Genomic DNA, 19,221 nt, shown 5'->3' on the forward strand with positions numbered 1-19,221 from the left:
TGGGGAGGATCACAAATTCTTTCCTATATTCCTTCTTGTGACCAATTACAGACGGGCCCAGACATATAATGGACTTACGATTTTTCAACTTTACAGTAGATGTAACAGAACATAACCCCATCACAGGTCAAGAATCAACTGTATACTGAGCTCTTTAGGACTGCCCAGAGCCAGGCTTGCATGGGTAAGAATGTCCTGACTCTCCTTTGAATGCAATGATTACACCCAGAGGTTTTGTTAAAACAAAGTTTGCTGGGAATCATTTGGCAAATTTCTTGATTCTATTATAAAATGTGTAACTTACTTAAAGTTTCTTTTCATTAAGCACATACATACATACACAAACAGCTTTTGAAAGTACTTCTTAAAGGGGCTGGGTGATATGGAATGGGTTGAGAAGCTGAAGAGCAAGGAAAGCGAACCATAGAAATACTAGACTTGAGTTACCCAGATATGTTTAGTTTGACCATTTTGTCATTCTTCTCACAGAGGCATTTCCTTTGGCATATAAGAAAAGATAAATTTACCAGAGTGAGAAAGAAAAATTTTTAATTAAAGACACATTAGGCTTAATAGAGAAAGTAATTTTTCATACCTAGATAAAAACCACATGAAAGACTGCACCGGGCCAAAGATACCTAATAAAATTTTGGTAGATTCCTTCTAAGAAGAGTGATGGAGCTCTGATACAGTTTGGGTATTTGTCCCCTCCAAATCTCATGCTGAAATTTGATCCCCAATGTTGGAGGTGGGGCCTGGTGGGAGTGTTTGGGTAATGGGGTAGATCACTTATGAACATCTTGGTGCTGTCCTCCCAGTAATGAGTGAGTTTGGACTCCATTAGATCCTGTGAGAACTGATAAAAAGAGCTTGGCACCCCCCCTCCTTGCCATGTGATGCCTACTCCCCTTCACATTCTGCCATGAGTAGAAACTTCCTGAAGCCTTTACCAGAAGCAAATGCTGGTGCCATGCTTCATGTACAGTCTGCAGAACCATGACCCAAATAAACATCTTTCTAAGCTACTCAGCCTCAGGCATTCCTTTACAGCAATGCAAATGAACTAAAGACAGGTGCCTATTATGTGTCAGGTACTGAATAAAACAAAATATTAATATAATTATATACATATGCACATACATACACATATACATATCCCATTTTAATTCCATTATTCCATTTTAATTTGGTTTTCTTAGCTAGAACAATTTCAGAAAAAAGAAAGGGGGATATTTATTAGGCTTTTTTCCCTATTCTCATGAATAAATTTATTGCATTTTAAGCAGAATAGGAGTCTTCTAGATAATAACCCTGGAGAAAATTATCCCACAGGCTTAGTGACAATTGAGATAATATTAAATTTTTAAGACAATTTTAACATCTTAAAAGTTCTATGAATTGCATTTTTAAATCAGCAAGTAACCATCTATAGGAGATCTTTAAATAGTAATGCTTACACTGTAATGATATACAGAATAAACTGGCAGTCCCTTGAATTGTATATAACAAATAGGTAAAGTCGTTTAGCTCAGCCATGTTTTTGTTCAAATGCTTTTAAACTCTTACTTATACAAGTTGTCCTTATTCTCTTTCTTGGCAAGCTACATAAATCACTATTCTGAAAAATCTAGCCTAATTCCTCTAGAGTCCAGTAGTTTTCTAGCTTTATTACTTTATTTACTAGACATAGTGGAATGAAATAGGCCAAGAAAAAAGAAAAACAATCACTGAATTGTGGCCATGTTGAACAAAGTAAACGTTTGCGATCTGGAACAGATGGAGTATAGTTAGGAAACACCTCAACTAGTTCTTACCAAGAACAGTATAAGCAATTCAGAATATTTTTAGAACATTAGAATGAAAAGATTTTTGTTTGTTTCTTTTGTTGCTTGGCTGGTTATGTTTTTCTAAGCATGGATAAATTGGTAGGTAGAATGATTATATTTAAAATTAGAAAAAAAAGTTCCTTCAGTTAAGCAATTCTAAAATTATCTCACTAATGGGAAAGAAACCAAGTCACTGAAGAAGATTATTCTCAGTATTGATTCATGATTGTTCTTAAAATTAAAGTTGGTGATGCTGATATTGTGATAATTCACATTGTCCATACAACCAATTATTTTGAAGACTTGGAAAGTTATACATAATTATAATAATATCTTGTCACAAATCTGTTATTTGAAAATATCACTGTGAAAACAAAAAGAGTCTGTCACTTCTAAATCCAAGGCAAAGCCCTGGCCTAAACTTCTGTCTTTCAGGGAAAGCTTATCTGAATAGAGGCAAATAAAATCATTATTTTTTAATTAGACACTCAATTAAGTATTTACACATGGAGAGCTAACTACCCCCTGGCCCCAGATCAAGAACTTAAGGGCTTTCAGAACTGTTAAATAAATAGTGAATAAATCATATTTTCAAAAAACTTTATAATTCTCAACATAATTTTCATAGCTTTCATTATTCAATCCTTAAAATAATTCTGACAGAATTGTAGAAAAATTTCTGTTAGTCTCATTTAAGCAGTTAATAATGGTCACAAGGAGCTCAGATGATTTGCCTAAGAATAAGAAGCAATCACTTATAGAACTGGACTCAGGACCCTAAGCCTCCTGATTTTTAATTCTTATTCCTACTTCCCTGAATTATGAATTGGGAAAATAATAAATTGTAATAACAATGCCTGTTGTGATGCTGTGGGTTAAACGAGATGATCTATGTAAGACATTAAAGAAAAGATGTTCATCCCTGTTACTATGGGTCTTGTGACACTCCGGGCCCTTCTGAGAGTTGAAGTCCTCACCCAATCTCTACCTTTGATTACTTCATTCTTGCAAAATACTCGATTACTTCTTTCTTACAAAATATTTCTCACTATAATTGCAGATAGGTCTCTAGCTGCTACTTTTAGCCAAGCTTATTTACCGAACGTGATAAATAACCTAAAAACTGTAAGTGTGAGGATCCAAGTTATGTATGAGATCACAGGTCTCTTTCTGCTTAAAAATTCTGCTACAAGCCAGGAAAAAAAAAATCAAAGGAAGTATGTTAATAATACTAAATGTCAAGTGGAACTGACAGGAGAGTAGGCAGACTTTTTTTTAATCTCCCAAAGAATTATAATGTGAATAGAGAAAAGAGCTAGTCATATAAATTATAAGATCCTTTTCTAAAGCATTTGTTATGGTGCTCTACAAAACCACGGTAGAAATGCTAATTCAATTAGTTTCAAACTTATGTTCCTGTAAACTGAAATAGTCCCTGGACAAAGGGTGTTCACAAAAGAGAATTACTAGTATGAGATAGATAGACACTTGGATTTAGTGTTTTAACATTCTGCTGAACAACAGAGAAATCTGTAGGTGATTTCCAATCTTGAAAAGGTTTTAAAATATCATAAATACTACATCTCAGTTTAGTATCAAATTACATTATCTAAATTTCTGTAATGGTTATTTTTGTATCTAAAACAGAAGACAAGTATTTCCTTAGACAGAAGTAGAGAGAACTCAGAAGTAGTTAACCAGTGGTGTTGCCACCTTGGGTTTTATGGTAGTAATTTTGGAGAGTTACAAGTAGATGAGACAGGCTCTTCGGATATTAGCTTAATTGAATATTCAGAGATAACCCCTGACAGCAGCTGGTTTTATGGTTTCTAATCAAACAACAACAAAATCCTTACAACATCAGCATTATTAAACTTACAACCATTTAAAAACAAGAATGAAGACAAAGCAAAACAAGACACCTCTTGGATATTTAAGGGGTCACACAGCATCTACCATGTTTTTTTTTAATGAATTGTCCATTTGGTCAAGAAGAATTGTTTTACAGTCCATACAAGGATTCAAGGTTGCAAACAAGAACAAAAGACAATTCCTATCAAGAGGAACTCATAGTCTAGAGAAGACAAATACATTTCAAGAGATGATTATAATGTAAAGTGATAAGAGAGGTACACAAAGTGCTTTAGGAACACATGAAAAGAAAGTTAACTTTTACCGAGTACTGATTATGTACCAAGCAGAGTTCCAAATCTTTAAATTTGAGCAACTGCAGTGATTTCTGAACATGCAGACTAGAAATTAGTAACATTTGTGAAACATTAAAAACAATAATTTCCATATGCAAAGCAGAAGGCAGAGAGTATGTTTAATCTGTGATGCATGCATGAACGAAAAAAAACCCAAATGAAATAAAAAGAAGTTACAAGTTAATTTTACTTTTGACTCTTACTAAAAGCTTCAACTTTTTTCAAATTATAATTAGTTATGTTTTTCAAAAACTTTAGTATTTCAGAAATAATCAAAACTTTGAATAGCTTTCCTTATAGCAACATGAGTGTTCTTTGTACAAAAAATATTAAGTTTTTCTAAGGTTCTTGTCAATTCCAAATTATGAACTGCTATATAAATATAGCCAAGAGAGAAAAAAGCACCATTAAAATACTAAGTAACCTTCCTCTGTATAAGGAGATTACTTATTATTGACAGAATATGGAAAACTCTCAACGAATTTGCAACATAGTTATGCTCATCTATGGACCAGGAGTTGGCCAGGTGCAACCGATACTTTATATAGAAAGTCCTCACATATTCCAGTTCTAATAATTGAGAGGTGTTTCTTTATTGAAATTATTTTACCCACAACAGAAATCCATCTCTAATTAATTTATGTACAAAATATTTTTACTTGATTGGTACATACTTTAAAAAAAAAATTGCTTCAAAGTACATTTGATATTTGACACGGGATAACCACAATGAATTAAAGCAGTGGTCCCCAACCTTTCTGGTACCAGGGACTGGTTTCATGGAAGACGGTTTTTCCCCAGATTTGGGGGGGGGATGGTTTTGGGATGATTCAAGTGTATTACATTTATGGTGCAGCCGAACCACTCTGCTAGTGATAATCTGTATTTGCAGCTGCTCCCCAGCACTAGCATCACCGCCTCAGCTCCACCTCAGATCATCGGGTATTAGATTCTCATAAGGAGCATTCAGCCTAGATCCCTCACATGCGCAGTTTACAGTAGGGTTCCTGCTCCTATGAGAATCTAATGCCACAGCTGATGTGACAGGAGGAGGAGCTTATGCGGCGATGCAAGCAATGGGGAGCAGCTGTAAATACAGATGAAGCTTCCCTTGATCACGGCTGTTCACCTCCTGCTGTGTGGCCTGGCTCCTAACAGGCCACAGACCAGCACTGGACCACGGCCCGGGGGTTGAGGACCACAGAATTAAAGTATATGTATTGTAATAAATTCATTAAGCATTCATTACATATGTACTTTAATCTGTTTAAGTTATACTTTAAAGTTTAAAGAACATATCAGAGATATAGGTAATCGGTAAATCGAATTTAAAATATATGTTTACATTGTTTTTACTACCACTTAGTTTAAGAGTTAAAGACTAGATCACTGAAAAATGGTTACATACTGTTGCCTTATTCAGACTTGGGGAGGTAAAGCAAGGGCTTTGGACAGGTAATCGAAACAGGAAAATTTTTAAGCAAAAAATAAATAAATAAATAAAACCGAAACAACGCCTACCCTAGCCCACTACCTCCTTCTCTGTAGAAAACGTGATGTTAGTGAAAAGGTAGAAACACTTCACTATTTAATTTTCTGAGCAACCGTGAGCTAATGGGTCGAAAGCATCTCCTTTTTTTGTCTTGTCTGCCTAAGGTGATCTAGCTAAAGTCTAAGTGCCCCATTCAACAATCTCTTTTTCTTTTTTTTTTTTTGAGACACTCTGTTGCCTGCACTGGCGTGCAGCAGTGTCATCATAGCTCACAGCAACTCAAACTCCGGGGGTCAAGTCATCCTCCTGCCAAAGCCAAAGTGCTAGAATTATAGGCATAAGCCACTGCACCCAGCTTCAGCAGTAAGTCTTAACACAACTCTACCTGATAAACTATACATTCCCTGAGGTCAGGGACCTGGTTTGCCTCACTCTCCATGGTATTTTGTGGAGATGGGGTAATCTAAAATTTTAAATAGTGTGAATATGAAAAGCTTCATTGAGAAGGTGACATTTGAGCAAAGACTTGAAAGGGGTGAGGAAGCTTGCCATGTGGCCATCCTGGGGGACAGGGAGGGAGGAGCCTCTCAGGTGTAACTAGAGCACACCTGATGTGCTTGTGGAGCCCAGAGTGGCTAGAGCCAGGTGAGCAAGGGGAAGAGTCATAGGAGAAGATGTCAGGAGATGCTAATGGGGGCCAGGATTTGGGATTTTCTTCATACTAAGACAAGGAGTAACTGGAGATTAAATCAAAGGTACAAAGTAACTGACTTGGATTTTAAAGGGTTTACAGAACAACTTTTTGAGAATAAATCAAAGGAATGACATGATCTCACTCACCTTTTTTTTTAAGACAGAGTCTTGCTTTGTTGCCTGGGCTAGAGTGCAGTGGCACCACCATAGCTCACCTCAAACTCCTGGGCTCAAGCGATCCTCCTGCCTCAGTTGCCCAAGTAGCTAGGACTACAGGCACACATCACCACACCTGGTAATTTTTTCTATTTTTTGAAGAACTGAATGTCTTGTTCAGGTTGGTCTCAAAGTCCTGGCCTCAAGCGATCCTCCGGCCTAGGCCTCCAAACATGTTAGGATTATAGGCGTGAACCATTGTGCCGGCCCTAACTCACATTTTTAAAGCATCTCTCTGGCAGCTATGTTGAGACTAGACTCAAGGTTGACAAAGAGGGAAGCAGAGACCACTAAAGGGGTATAGCAAAAAAGGTAGAGGGGAGAGAACAGGGGCTTAAACCTACGTGGTGGAGATGAAGAGGTCGAGACAAGGTCAGATTCTGGGTCTGGCAGAACAAGATAGTGGGACTTAGTACAGTATGAGTGAAAAGAAACAAATCAAAGGCAATGCATGGTTTAGGGCCAGAGGACCTGGAAGGACAGAGTAGATGCTTACTAAGCTGGAGAAGACTCAGAAAGAGGAATGTCTAAAGTGTGGTTCTGAAATTGTGACAATTATTAGATAAGTCTAAGTAGTTATACTAAGTCCGTGGTTAAATCTGAGTCTACAGTTAAAAAATGGAGATAGAAATCTGTGGAAGTCATGAGATGATGTTTAGAGCCACGTGACTATATGAGATCACCTGGGGAGAAAGAACAGCTATGCAGGATGACACTGTGGGCCAGAGTGACAATGAGAGGTCACGGAAATGAGGGGAGAGCGACTGCTGAGGATGGAAAAAAATAAGAGAGTCTCGTACTCAAGGTGCAGAAAAGAAAGTGTTGCAAGAATGTGGCCAACTCAAATTCTTCACACATTACCTTATTAAATACATTCTAACTCATGCTCAGAGCAGAACATTTCTTTGATAAATCCTCTCTGAGCAATCCCGGCTCAGATAGATGATCCTTGTCTATGTCCCTAAATCACAGGGTGGGCCTCGATTATAATATTTATCAAAATTGTGATTCTAGCTGCAGCTTCTCTTCTCTGCCCTTCTTCCCCATCCCCATCCCTCTTTCTCAGAAGTTTAAGGGTGAGAAGTTTCCATTGGAATCCCTGGACTCTAGTAATAAATCTGACAAATAGGAAGGAGGATGTTACATTTAACTAGAGCCTACAGTGTATTAGGCGACATGTCAATAGCTTCAGGATGGTTATCTTAGCTGCTCAAAAATGTTGATAAGAAAATAAAGGAAGTGTTGACTAAACAGAAGAAATTATTACACAGATGGCAGATAAAAGCAATTCAGTGCATTGGGAGCATCCTGGGGTGGAGACAGATGCATCAGGGTACCATAGCTTGATGTCAGTAATGATCACGATTACTCAGATAACTCTTCTTGCTCTCTTTCCAAACTTGTCAAGCAAAATTCTCCAATATAATTCCGTTTCCTTTATAAAGTTTCCTATACAGTTAGAAAGCGATAACTAGCAGACAAAAATATCCACTCCAACTGGCTGCCGTGTTTCTCACTGTGCGTGAATAAAGTAGCGTTCTGTTGTAGAAATTAGTTTAACATGAGTTGGGTTAGTGTGTTTCTTTTTAGATCTCTAGGGATGATCGGTCTCTTTGCTGTCTGTTTTTTGTTGATCGTTAATGTGCCAAAATCATGTTGTGAGATCAAAACGTGACCGACTCAGGCAATCACCAAGAGCTTGCGATACAAGAAATCCAGGAACCACCTGCTGTGTGATTGACTGCTAAAGGAACATTCTGATTGATTTTCATTTATTTTATCTCTGTTGACACTCAATAGCGGTCACAGTCATGATGCTCATATAAATGGGTTGGGGAGAGGCTGCTAGGCAATGAACTGAGCATAAAATGATATTTTGTCGTTGCTACAAATTTGATCCATTTTTCTGAGCTTGAGCTCATTACCTTGGCTGAAAAGTGGAATCCCAGAGCCAACGGCAACACACTTCAGATTTAAATCTATCATTTGTTAATGTAGCCAGTCTAACTAAGATAGATCAATTTGTGGTGCTCTGACAAAAAACAGAGTTTGTACTCCTTTGAAGACCAAAACTTGAACTGTGCTGACATGGCTTAGGTCATTTTACTCTTAAGTTTCTAACATGGTGTGAATTTGGTCTCTCTCCAGGATACCTGCTCCATCTCTCTCTAAATCTCAGTCAAAGAAAATTTTGGATGACATTATTTGGATCAATGACATAAGGTAGATTAAAAACTTCATCACAGTTTTCGCTTTTTAAAATGCGTTATACATTATTACTTTCTCTGTTTTTACTGACAACAGGGTTACTAATGCATTTGTTAATCTCTATAATCAAGGTAATAAGCCCTTGGGATTTTTATGTCCCAAATATATCTGAAATATTAATTATTAGATATTAATTAATATAAATCCTCTTCATGTCTACCACAACAGCCTTTGACTAGGCCCAAGACTTCCTTTATCCTGACTTATTGAAATAACTGTCACACTACATCCAGTCTGATAGTTTTTATGTCTATCATCCACATAGTATTGGAAATAATCTACCTAAAATGCAAAGCAGCTGGTGCCACTATTGTTTAGGGATACAGCCATCATTTCTTAGTTGCCCACAGAATAACAGCAATGACTCATATCACAAGCATATGCTGAGACCCTGGGAAGAGAGCTGTCACCTGGGCCTTATACTTCTGAAGCGGATGGGGTAACCCACTTCATGGGATCCAGGGGTAGGCTCTCCCCACACTGCCCCGTATAGGTGCAGACTCAAGAATTCTAAATTTAGGTTTTGTGTCCTCAGTCATTATTAAGGTATACTTTGTTAAGTCAGATTATATTTCCTTTTTTGCTGGTTTTATTTATTACTTGAAAATATTTAGATATGGGGGACATGTGATATGTGGGATATTCAGACTTCCACTCTGGACATGCAAATGTTGAGCCTTCTAAATTTCCACGTTAGGCCCTTAGTGGCCACAGCTCTACTAAATTCTTCAGTTCATTTCCAATTCCTAATTAACGTGAAAGTTGATCACGCACATTAGGCCGTTTTTGTCATATCCAACTAAAACAAGAGTCAAGAGGACAGGGGTAAAAAGCACTTAGGGCACAAGACGTTGCTCCAAGAATGTAACTCTCTGCAAGTCTGGCTGCTGAAACTGCCTGTTGTAACCTGAAAGCAGATTCCCCTAACAGCTACGACACAACCTGTTCCAACTCTAGGACTAGTTTTACCTGCTGCCAGTTACTCACCAATCAGAGCTTGCCGGTTCCCCAAAACTTTCTAGTGACAGCGAACTTTCTGGAAAAATGATATGTAACATGTCTCCTTTTTATAAAACCTCCAACCTCCTCTTTATTCTTTAGGCATACCATGTATGCCTTGAATTGCAATTCTTGTTTCCCAATAACATGGTTAATTTAGGCATTTGTCACTACATTTCATTTTGACTTCAACACTAGGCGTATTGTACAGTAATCCTAAACTCTTTATACCATACTCTAAACACCATGATATATATATCTTCATGTTTTTGCTCATGCTGTTGTCTCTGATTGGAATATTCAATTGCCTGGCTAATTCATTAATTTGCAAGCTTACTGTACAGCTTGCAAATCATCACCTCTGAGATGCCTCCTGACTTTTACGTATTCAATCTTCCCACAGTATCCTATGCAAATTTCACTCTTATTACTACATTATACCACATAGCTATTTGTGTAAAAAATCTAAAAAATATATAAAGCTTTTGAAGGCAGTGTTAAAATCCTATTATTTATACTACTAACACTTAAATATATGCTGAACTGAACAGCATGGTTAAAAATCCATGTTATTTCAAATTTCATTGTACCTATAAAGACAATTGCCTTGAAAATACTATTTACCAATTACTAAAGCTGAAAGCTAAGCAACATTACTTAAATAATAAAAAATTTTCATTAATTGTATGAAAGAATGCTCAGTCTTTGCCAAAACCATTCCTGGGTTTTAAGTACTCATTTTCTTTCCACATGTAATATACACCAAATAATTCTGACAGAGGTATTACAACTTGAAGTGCTATGAAAACTAAATTTTGCCTAAAATTTTTGTATAAAATATTGAAGCTATGAGTGCTTTACTGTATCAAAGTAAGATACCAATGCTAGTTCCGAAGACAAATAATTTTGTATAAATTATACAAGATTAATAATCTTAAAATAATCTTAAATAATATGTAAATTAAATTGTGTTTAATTTATAATGATAGTTGAAGAAATTTGTGAAGTTATGTTTTCAGATTTTAAATGTAATTATTTATTTAATGATTTTTATAACATTTAGAAAAACTGTGTTCTTTTCATTGAATATCTTATTTGAAACTTTAGAAAACAGCCCATTTTTAATGCCATATAATTTACATAATCTAGCTTTGCTCCAGCTATAACTGTTGGTTGGACCCAATCAATGAATCTGAGTCAGCACTAGTTCTTGACCTGCTACAATGACGGAAGTAAGATATTAGCATTCTCAGTCATCCTGGCCATTAAGTAGCTTGCTTGGAACAAATACCAAAGTTTTCAACACTGTACATTTCCTTAAACTGAGTATCTCAGCATTAGTCTTACCTACACCTGGTGCACTGACCTGCTGGTGTTTTTGTCTGAGTTTCCTGGCCTACAATTCCTAGATTCTGACAGTAGCGCATTTCTAGCCTTTACCATTCTTCTGCCTGAGTTGATATCCTGAAACCCTGTCAGCCTTCTCTTCCCTGGCAAATCCCTATTCTCCATCTCTCATACATAGGAAAACCAGTTGCACTGGGAAGAAATCGATGCAGCCACATGTCTGGCTTTAGAAACTACCTATCACCAGGATTTTTCCCAAGAATGGTGCCTTGTTGAATGGGCAGACGGATTCCATCATGTTAGACTTTGCCAAACCTCTTCATTATCACACTCTGCGTATTGTGCTTAAGGGTTGCTTTCCCAGAGTCAGTCTGGCAGTATTTAATCTCATGCATAGTTTTTCAGTCTTCAATCTCCCCAATCTCAGCTTTCTAATCCAACCCCACTGGCCTTTGGTCCTGGGGTCCTATCTTACCTTGTTTATGTGGTTACGGTCCGACATTTATTCATACAAAATAAAAGAAGGGAGACTAAGGGAAGTTTAGTAAGCAAACTTCAATTTTATGAACTATATGGATAGAAGGAAAAGAGAGAACGAGTTCTTTGAACAATCCAGCAGGATACGGCTTGAACACCAGAGAGTAACTCGATAGAATTACCATGAAAGTAGAAAAACATTGAAGTAGGATTGGCCCATAGTCACACTACTATAATTAGGACTATTTACAGTTAGCAACCTCATTGTGTGCTAAAGCAGTTTATTTTATGGTGTATATCTTACCTTAACTTCCACATGTGCCATCAGCACTGCAAAATTTGTTAGATGGTTACAAGAGCATGTAGTATGTGTCTTGTTTGTTGTCAGGAGCCGACAGCCTTGTGTTGACCAGTAACCTGTCATTGTACGCTTGGAATAGCTCCAAAATGAACAGTTAGGGTTGAAATTTTCCTCTGACTGCTACAGGGGAAAAAAAATCAATAAAGCCAATAACTACTTTATGATCGTGTAAATCAGGTAGGCATTTTCTTTACATCCAACACAACCTAATACTCTGTTCCAATTTTTGGGGAGTTGTCTACCAGTGTTTTTATATTAAGTCAGCTTCATCAATTCTAACCAAAACTGAATATATGTTGTTATTTGTTCCATCTGATTAGAGGTGGGTTCGCTGTTTTTTTTTTTCATTATCAATGTTAAAAAAATACTAGTATCAATGTTTCAGAATTATGTCGATTACTCTGCATTGCTAAGTAAAGAAGTTAATTGCTCTAAACAATTAAATTCTGAGAGGAGGTCTTTAGAAATCTCTGTTGAATTTATTATACAACTGTAATTTTTGTATGTACACAAAAATATATCTTCGTGTAGACATAATTGCTTGGAATATCACATACGAAAGAAACCATGTCCAGTTTCATTTAAGGTATCACTATCCCTTTTTCGAAAAAATGAATTTTATTGTGTGTATTTAAGGGAGAAAATGTAATGTTATAGAATACATATAGATAATAGAAAGGTTATTATAGTGCAGAAAAGTCTAGATTTCTAGCCTTGTGCTAATAACTCTTTTTAATTATGGAGAAGCATTTATAAATTGATCTATGAATGTTTTTACCATAAGTATTTATTAATACATATACAAGAATCATTCTCCTCTTCCAAATCTCACTTCGAACAAAAATCACCACTACATTTTATAGATAATGAATTGCTATATGTCAAATCATAGAAAAAATATTAAAAGAAAATTAATATACTTAATATTCATGTTATAAGGAATATATATAACGTGAACAACTAAATGTAATACGCCATTGTCTTACCTTGATATGTTTAACAGTAAACACCACAGGATCAGCCAAATACACCTTATTACTGAACTCTTTATTTATTGCTGCTGTAATCACAGGGGAATTGACGATAACAGAATGATTCGTGGACATAGCTTCTGTTCCCAACTTCATACTTGCATTCTCCGTGGACAGATAAGGACCCAAATTGTTATAGAGCACAAAGGCCACTCTGATTTCTCCTAAAATAAAAGCAAACAGGAATTATAAATTGACGCACACTCTGATTAGTTTGCACATTCTACTTAAATTAGTTGTCAGATGGTAAACAAACCTGCATAGTATGTATTCACCCAAAAAATCAAGTGTTCCTTTCAACCAAAGTGCCATGTCATTCATGAGGAAAGGAAAGTCAAATTACGCTGAAACAACTACCTATCAGTATTAAAAAAAACTGAATGTCAATCTCTATCTCACTATATACTCAAAACTCAATTCAAGATATATCATACACCTAAAGATAAAAACCAGAACCATAAAGCTTCCAGAACGAAACACAGGGTAATATTTTTGAACTTTGAGGAAGATAATGATGCTTTGGATAGGGCCCCAAAAACATTAACTGTAAGATAGTCAACTGAATTTTATCAAAATTGAAAATTTATCTCTATTGAAATATATCATTAAGAAAATGAATAAGCAAACTACAGACTGGAAATATAAATAAATATAGAACTCGTGAATATATAAAGCATTTCTGCTACTCAACAATAAAATGACTTTAAAATGACAAAAGACATAAACACACACTTTAGGAAAAAAGAAAAATAAGAGGCCAATAAACACATGAAAAATGATCTGCATCATTAGTAATTAGGGAAATGAAAATTAAAACTACTTTGAGATATCATTTCATACTCTCTAGTATCTCTGAAAATGAAAAGACTGACCACACTAATGTCAATAAGTCTGTGGAACAACTGGAAATCTTGTGCACTGCTGGTGGGAGTGTAAAATAGTTTAACCCTTTGGAAAAATGTTTACCAATTTCTTTTTTTTTTTTTTTGAGACAGAGTCTCACTGTGTTGCCAGGGCTAGAGTGCCATGGCATCAGCCTAGCTCACAGCAACCTCAAACTCCTGGGCTCAAGTGATCCTACTGCCTCAGCCTCCCGAGTAGCTGGGACTACAGGCATGCGCCACCATGCCCGGCTAATTTTTTTTTCTATACATTTTTAGTTGTCCGATTAATTTCTTTCTATTTTTAGTAGAGACGGGGTCTTGCTCTTGCTCAGGCTGGTCTCGAACTCCTGAGCTCAAACAATCCGCCCGCCTCGGCCTCCCAAAGTGCTAGGATTACAGGCGTGAGCCACCACGCCCGGCCGGCAATTTCTTATAAAGTTAAACACGTATCCACCCTTCCTAGGTAAGTGAAAACATATATCCGCAAGGAAAAAAACAACTTGTAGAACAATGTTTATACCATCTTTATTCATACTAACCCCAAACTGGAAACAACTCAATTATTATTTATAGGAGAATAAATAAATTATGGCATATTAACATAACAGAATAAAGTATGCATCAATAAAGAAAAAACTATTGACAGCCGGAACATCATGACTGAAACTCAAATATATTTTGCTGAGTTAAAGGATCCAGGGGTAGGGAACCTGCGGCCTTAAAGGTGAAATGTGGCCTTCTAGGTCCTTAAGTGCGACCTTTCGACTGAACCCAAATTTTGCAGAACAAATCATTTTAATAAAAGGGGTGCAGCAGAGAAAGAAGCAGCTTTTCTTGCCTCCTCTGGTGCTTAAAAAAGAAGAATCTTGAAATCAGAAGGCTGCAGGTTCCCAGTATCATACTGTATGATTCCAGTTATGTGAAGTCTAACAACAGGCAAATTTGTCAATAGAAATAGTAATGAGAAGAAAATTTCATTAGGTGGGGAGAGGGGGTGAGAGAAGAGGGTGGTAAAAGGCACCAGGAAATATTCTGGGTAATAGAAGAAATTTATTTTCTTACTTTATATGATTACAGAGATATGTACAACTGTCAAACACCTCAAGTTAAATGCTGAAGGTATATATAGTGTATGTAAATTATATCTCAACTGCATTAAAAAAAAAACAAACAAGGATTCAAAATCTTTACTTGTCTTAAAACTCCATTATCATGTTCTCTAAAGGTCACTGCCTGACAGTGACCTATCTTTGAATGTTAGAGTCAAGTGGAGAAAGACAAAGCTAAGAGTCAAGTGGGAAGACAGACAAAAAAAAATTTAATATGTTTTTTTGAGAAGGGGGGTGCTGTCCAACACCTAAACTGTGTTCCCATGTTCGGGAAAGTCTCTACTCTTAGGGATTTATAGACACAAAGTGGACGTATATTTGCTTTCTAAGCTTGCCTTGCACAGAGGCTTCTCTGGGCACCTCAGCTAGATGCAGACAGTCACATGCAGTAGGCTCAGACCTCAGGTGAGAAACTTGCGACACACAGAAGCAGGAGGTGTTATAGCAACAGCAGCAGCAGCAGTGATGACACTGCATCCAGAGATCACGTGTAACAGTAGTGACATTTCACAGCAACGGTACAGGCTGCTGTCAGCCTCCTTGCTCTGGTATGCTTTTGGGGCCTCAGTATCCAGCCTTCTCAGTGATTCTATGAGATAATCCATCACCCTTTCAGTAATCCAGCAAAGAGATCACGAGGAGAGCTACATAAAGAAAGAGGGCATTCTTCTCTAATCTGCAAGTATTAACACAGTACTGGGCAAATCATAGCAATTCACTGAATACTTCTTATCTGCTATAACATATAATTTAATTTTAGTTCTTTCCTTTTATATTTAGTATAAAAATGCTGAGTTTTGGAGGATTAAACTTAAGAATATCCATGCATTTTTCTTGTTGATATTAACAACTTTTATTTTAACTGGCTTGTAATTGGCTGATAATTCATATTAATTTCCACATATGGGATGGTGTCATGTTGCCACCCCGCCTTGTTTCGACAGTGCACTTGGTCACTGGTAATTGTTTCAAATTCTGCACTCCAAAACTAATGTTTAAACTTAAAAAAAACCCAACTATACATTAATTTAGCAAGCAATAAAATAAATGAGCCTACAACTTCACATGACTAATATAAACATATTTCGATCTTCATTAGCTTTGTGTTTAGTGAGTGTGTTGATGTACCCGGCACTGTTTCAAGTACTGGGGTTACAACAGTAAACAAGTTTAGATAAGGACCCTGCTCTCACGAAGCTTACTGCCTCAAGGGAGAGTTGGACAATAAGCAGACAGATGAAAAATAATATACTTTCTTATAATAGTAAGTACATTAATGCTATGAAGAAGCATTGGCACAAGCATGGCTAATGGGAAAAGAATGATTGGGAAAGAGTAGTCTACCTTAGAGGAGATGGGGAAAGCTCTCCCTAAAGAGGTAGATTTATTCTAAGAAGCAAATGATGGAGAGGGTGCCATGCTAAAAAATAGTAGTACTAAAAAATAGTAGTTTTTCTTGCTACTATTTGAAGGGATCTTTTTTCAAAACTATTCATCCTGGAATATGAAACATCAGCTTTGAGTTGGTTATTACAATCTGAGGTCATCCTCCTAATCTCCTAACTGGTAAAAAGATCTCAGTTCCTTGGCAAAAACTATGTTTTTGAAATTTTAATATTAGTGAATCTTGGAGCTTACTTTCCCTATGAGATAATTTATTTATTGAATTTTAATTATTTTCAGTGTATTCAATCTAGAACTAAGTTAAGCCAACTTATGTTTACCAGTTTCATTCCCCCAAAGCATCTCCTTCCACTTAAATTTATATATGCTTTGCAAAGAGAAAGCACAGAAACACTCTCAGAAAGAAGTTTAATAAAAAAAAACCATGTAATTTAAAATTGTAAGTAAAATTTCTATTAAAAAATGTATAAGCAAAATCTGCAAACTCAGTGAGAATTACTCCTTTTGAGGAAGAAAAGTCCAAACATCTGGATTTTGGTGTTCGTAATTTCCCTCATATTCAAGTTTCTGACAGCTGAAAAGTAAGGGAATAATTTCCAAATCTGATTTAGAATTTTGTAGAACAGATAACACTGTAATACCTACCGTGTAGTAGATAAGAAATAGGAGGAAGAAGAGGAGAAAGAGAATGGTGTAGTGAGAGGAGGAGAGGAAGAGCTCTTAGATAATGGATCCAGAATTCCAAGCCAAGAAGCAACAAATTGATGAAGGCTCAATTCCATCAAGGTTAAAAAATAAACTCTAACCTACCATTCCGGCCATTTTGCTTTAAAGTATTTGCAGAAAGCTGGATAGTGCTTCCATGGCCCATGTTTTCTGGAAATTTCAGGTCTTCTAAGTTTCCTTCCGTGCTCAGCCTTGCAACTTCCAGTTCTGTTAATAGCAAAGAGATATCAGTGCTCATCGAGAAACATGCCAAGGCTACAATCAAGAAGTATTTCTAGATCTTGCTCTTGCTCTGTGAACCTGTCTTGTCCTTCCTCAATAAAGTTTGTTTCACGCTTGCCTTGCAAAAAAAAAGAAGTATTTCTAAAATCAAAACATTGGAATTCTTGTTTTATTTGTCACACTTTATAGTAGTTCAATCTTAAGAAAGTATATTGCTAGTATTTTAATTTTTTTCAAAATAATGAAAATCAAAGCTATTAAAATCATGTAAATAATACAATTATATCAATAATAAAGCCCAACATTTAAAATTCAAGCCCAAATCCTTATACATAGTCATTAGCCTTAACTTAATTTTCAAAATATAATCTTTATTTTATGAATAAAGTAAAAGTTCTTTTATAATCTAGAGCCATATTATCATATAAATATTGATCTAGCTTTAAATCTAATAAATTTGTGATAGCTTTATCAAATGTTCTGAAATGAAACTGTCAACTATATCCTAACCCACAATAAAAACAGATTTATAGTCTTTATGAGCCAAATAACACAATTATCAAATATTGTTTTATCTTCACTCAAATGACTTATTTCTTTACAGTATGTAATTCAAAGATACTCCTATTATAACTAAAATAACCCATAAGCCCTGTTTTAGGAGGATACAATTTTAAATAGTACAATATGTACATAGATACATACATACACAAAAATTCTAAAAAAATAAATGGACCTCACTCTAGGTGATCTCAGGCTAATATATCCAATATCGGAATTTCCTAAGGAAGATATAACATACATGATGTTAAACCCTTCTAAGGCAATGACAGGTCATACTCTCGTTATTTTAGAAAAAGAACAACTTATCTCCATTGAAATAAAGCATTACTCATATCTGGGACAGCTGAGATCCTTTTCTCTTTTTCCCTCTTCTGCTACGCAAGGGTCTCCGGACCTTCTGCACAACAAAGACTACTTACTAATATTGTCTGTGTTCTCCCTGACAATGTCAGTCTTCAAAAGGTTATCAGCCAGCACAAAAGCACTTTCCTCCACAGTGTCAAGCAACATGGTGGCTGCACGTAGTTGATCACTTGTAGTCAGGTCTCTCCACGCATTCAGGGCTTGTGGCTGGAGGAGGTTGTTAACTGTCTCGACCATTGCCTACAAGAGGATGAAAAGAATGACAGAGGTCTCTAGTGAACCCACAGAGCTGTCAGAAATCCAGGTGTACATGCTGCCCAGCAAGCAAGGATCAGCGGTGTGCATGAGTTCAGTATTGTCCCAGCCTCCCCTGTGACATGCTGCAGCAGAAGCATTCATTATTTTGTTCTGTAAAACCCTAGCTGAGATTTTGCAAGGCAAGAGGAAAACCTGTTCTTGTTTTGAAGGACAACAAATAGAGCCATGCTTGCTTCTTAGAGTCAATAGCACAGGCTGCAATAAGACTATGATCACATAATTAAATTATTTGGCTACAGAACCGCTGGTAAGTAATTTAAAGCAACAGTTTTACCACATCGCCCAGAGAAAATGATTTTTTTTTCTATACATCACCATAAAACTGGATACTGAACACAACAGAGATTAAAAGGATAACTATAGACAGTGCAATCCAAGAATTTGTTGCCTGTCATTGAGGACTCACTGAGCAAACCAATTTGGTCTTTAGCCAGCTGGTAAAATGTCAGAATGGGGAAAATATCAAAGTAAATATACTCCCATATGAAGAGAAAACTTCTTTATGCTGTTTACCATTAGGGAGGGGAATAAACAGTTGGACCTCACTACCTATGGCTTTCAGGGGTTTTATGTTTAAAAAAAAAAAAAAAAAACCAGCAGTAGGTACACACACATAGAGACAAAGTATCACAGTTCTCATTGCTTCATGCAAAAGAATATTCTCTGTAGTTACAATTTATATATTTCCCGTGGCTTGTTTAATGCTGTAGGTTG

General features: G+C 36.2%; 1 protein-coding gene across 1 annotated transcript in view; it reads right to left on the bottom strand.

Moving 5' to 3' along the window:
• Positions 1–19,221, bottom strand: part of ADGRL3 (adhesion G protein-coupled receptor L3) — a gene marked incomplete at its 5' end in the record, with an annotated part of 558,279 nt that overhangs the window by 126,366 nt on the left and 412,692 nt on the right. The window contains 4 exons of the mRNA XM_012653972.1: positions 11,830–12,006; positions 12,873–13,081; positions 17,125–17,247; positions 18,246–18,429. Of these exons, the coding sequence (XP_012509426.1) occupies positions 11,830–12,006; positions 12,873–13,081; positions 17,125–17,247; positions 18,246–18,429 (693 nt within the window). The remainder of the gene's footprint in view (positions 1–11,829; positions 12,007–12,872; positions 13,082–17,124; positions 17,248–18,245; positions 18,430–19,221) is intronic.

The sequence above is a fragment of the Propithecus coquereli genome, unplaced genomic scaffold (genome assembly GCF_000956105.1).
Source record: "Propithecus coquereli isolate 6110/MARCELLA unplaced genomic scaffold, Pcoq_1.0 Scaffold437, whole genome shotgun sequence".
Lineage (NCBI taxonomy): Eukaryota > Metazoa > Chordata > Mammalia > Primates > Indriidae > Propithecus > Propithecus coquereli.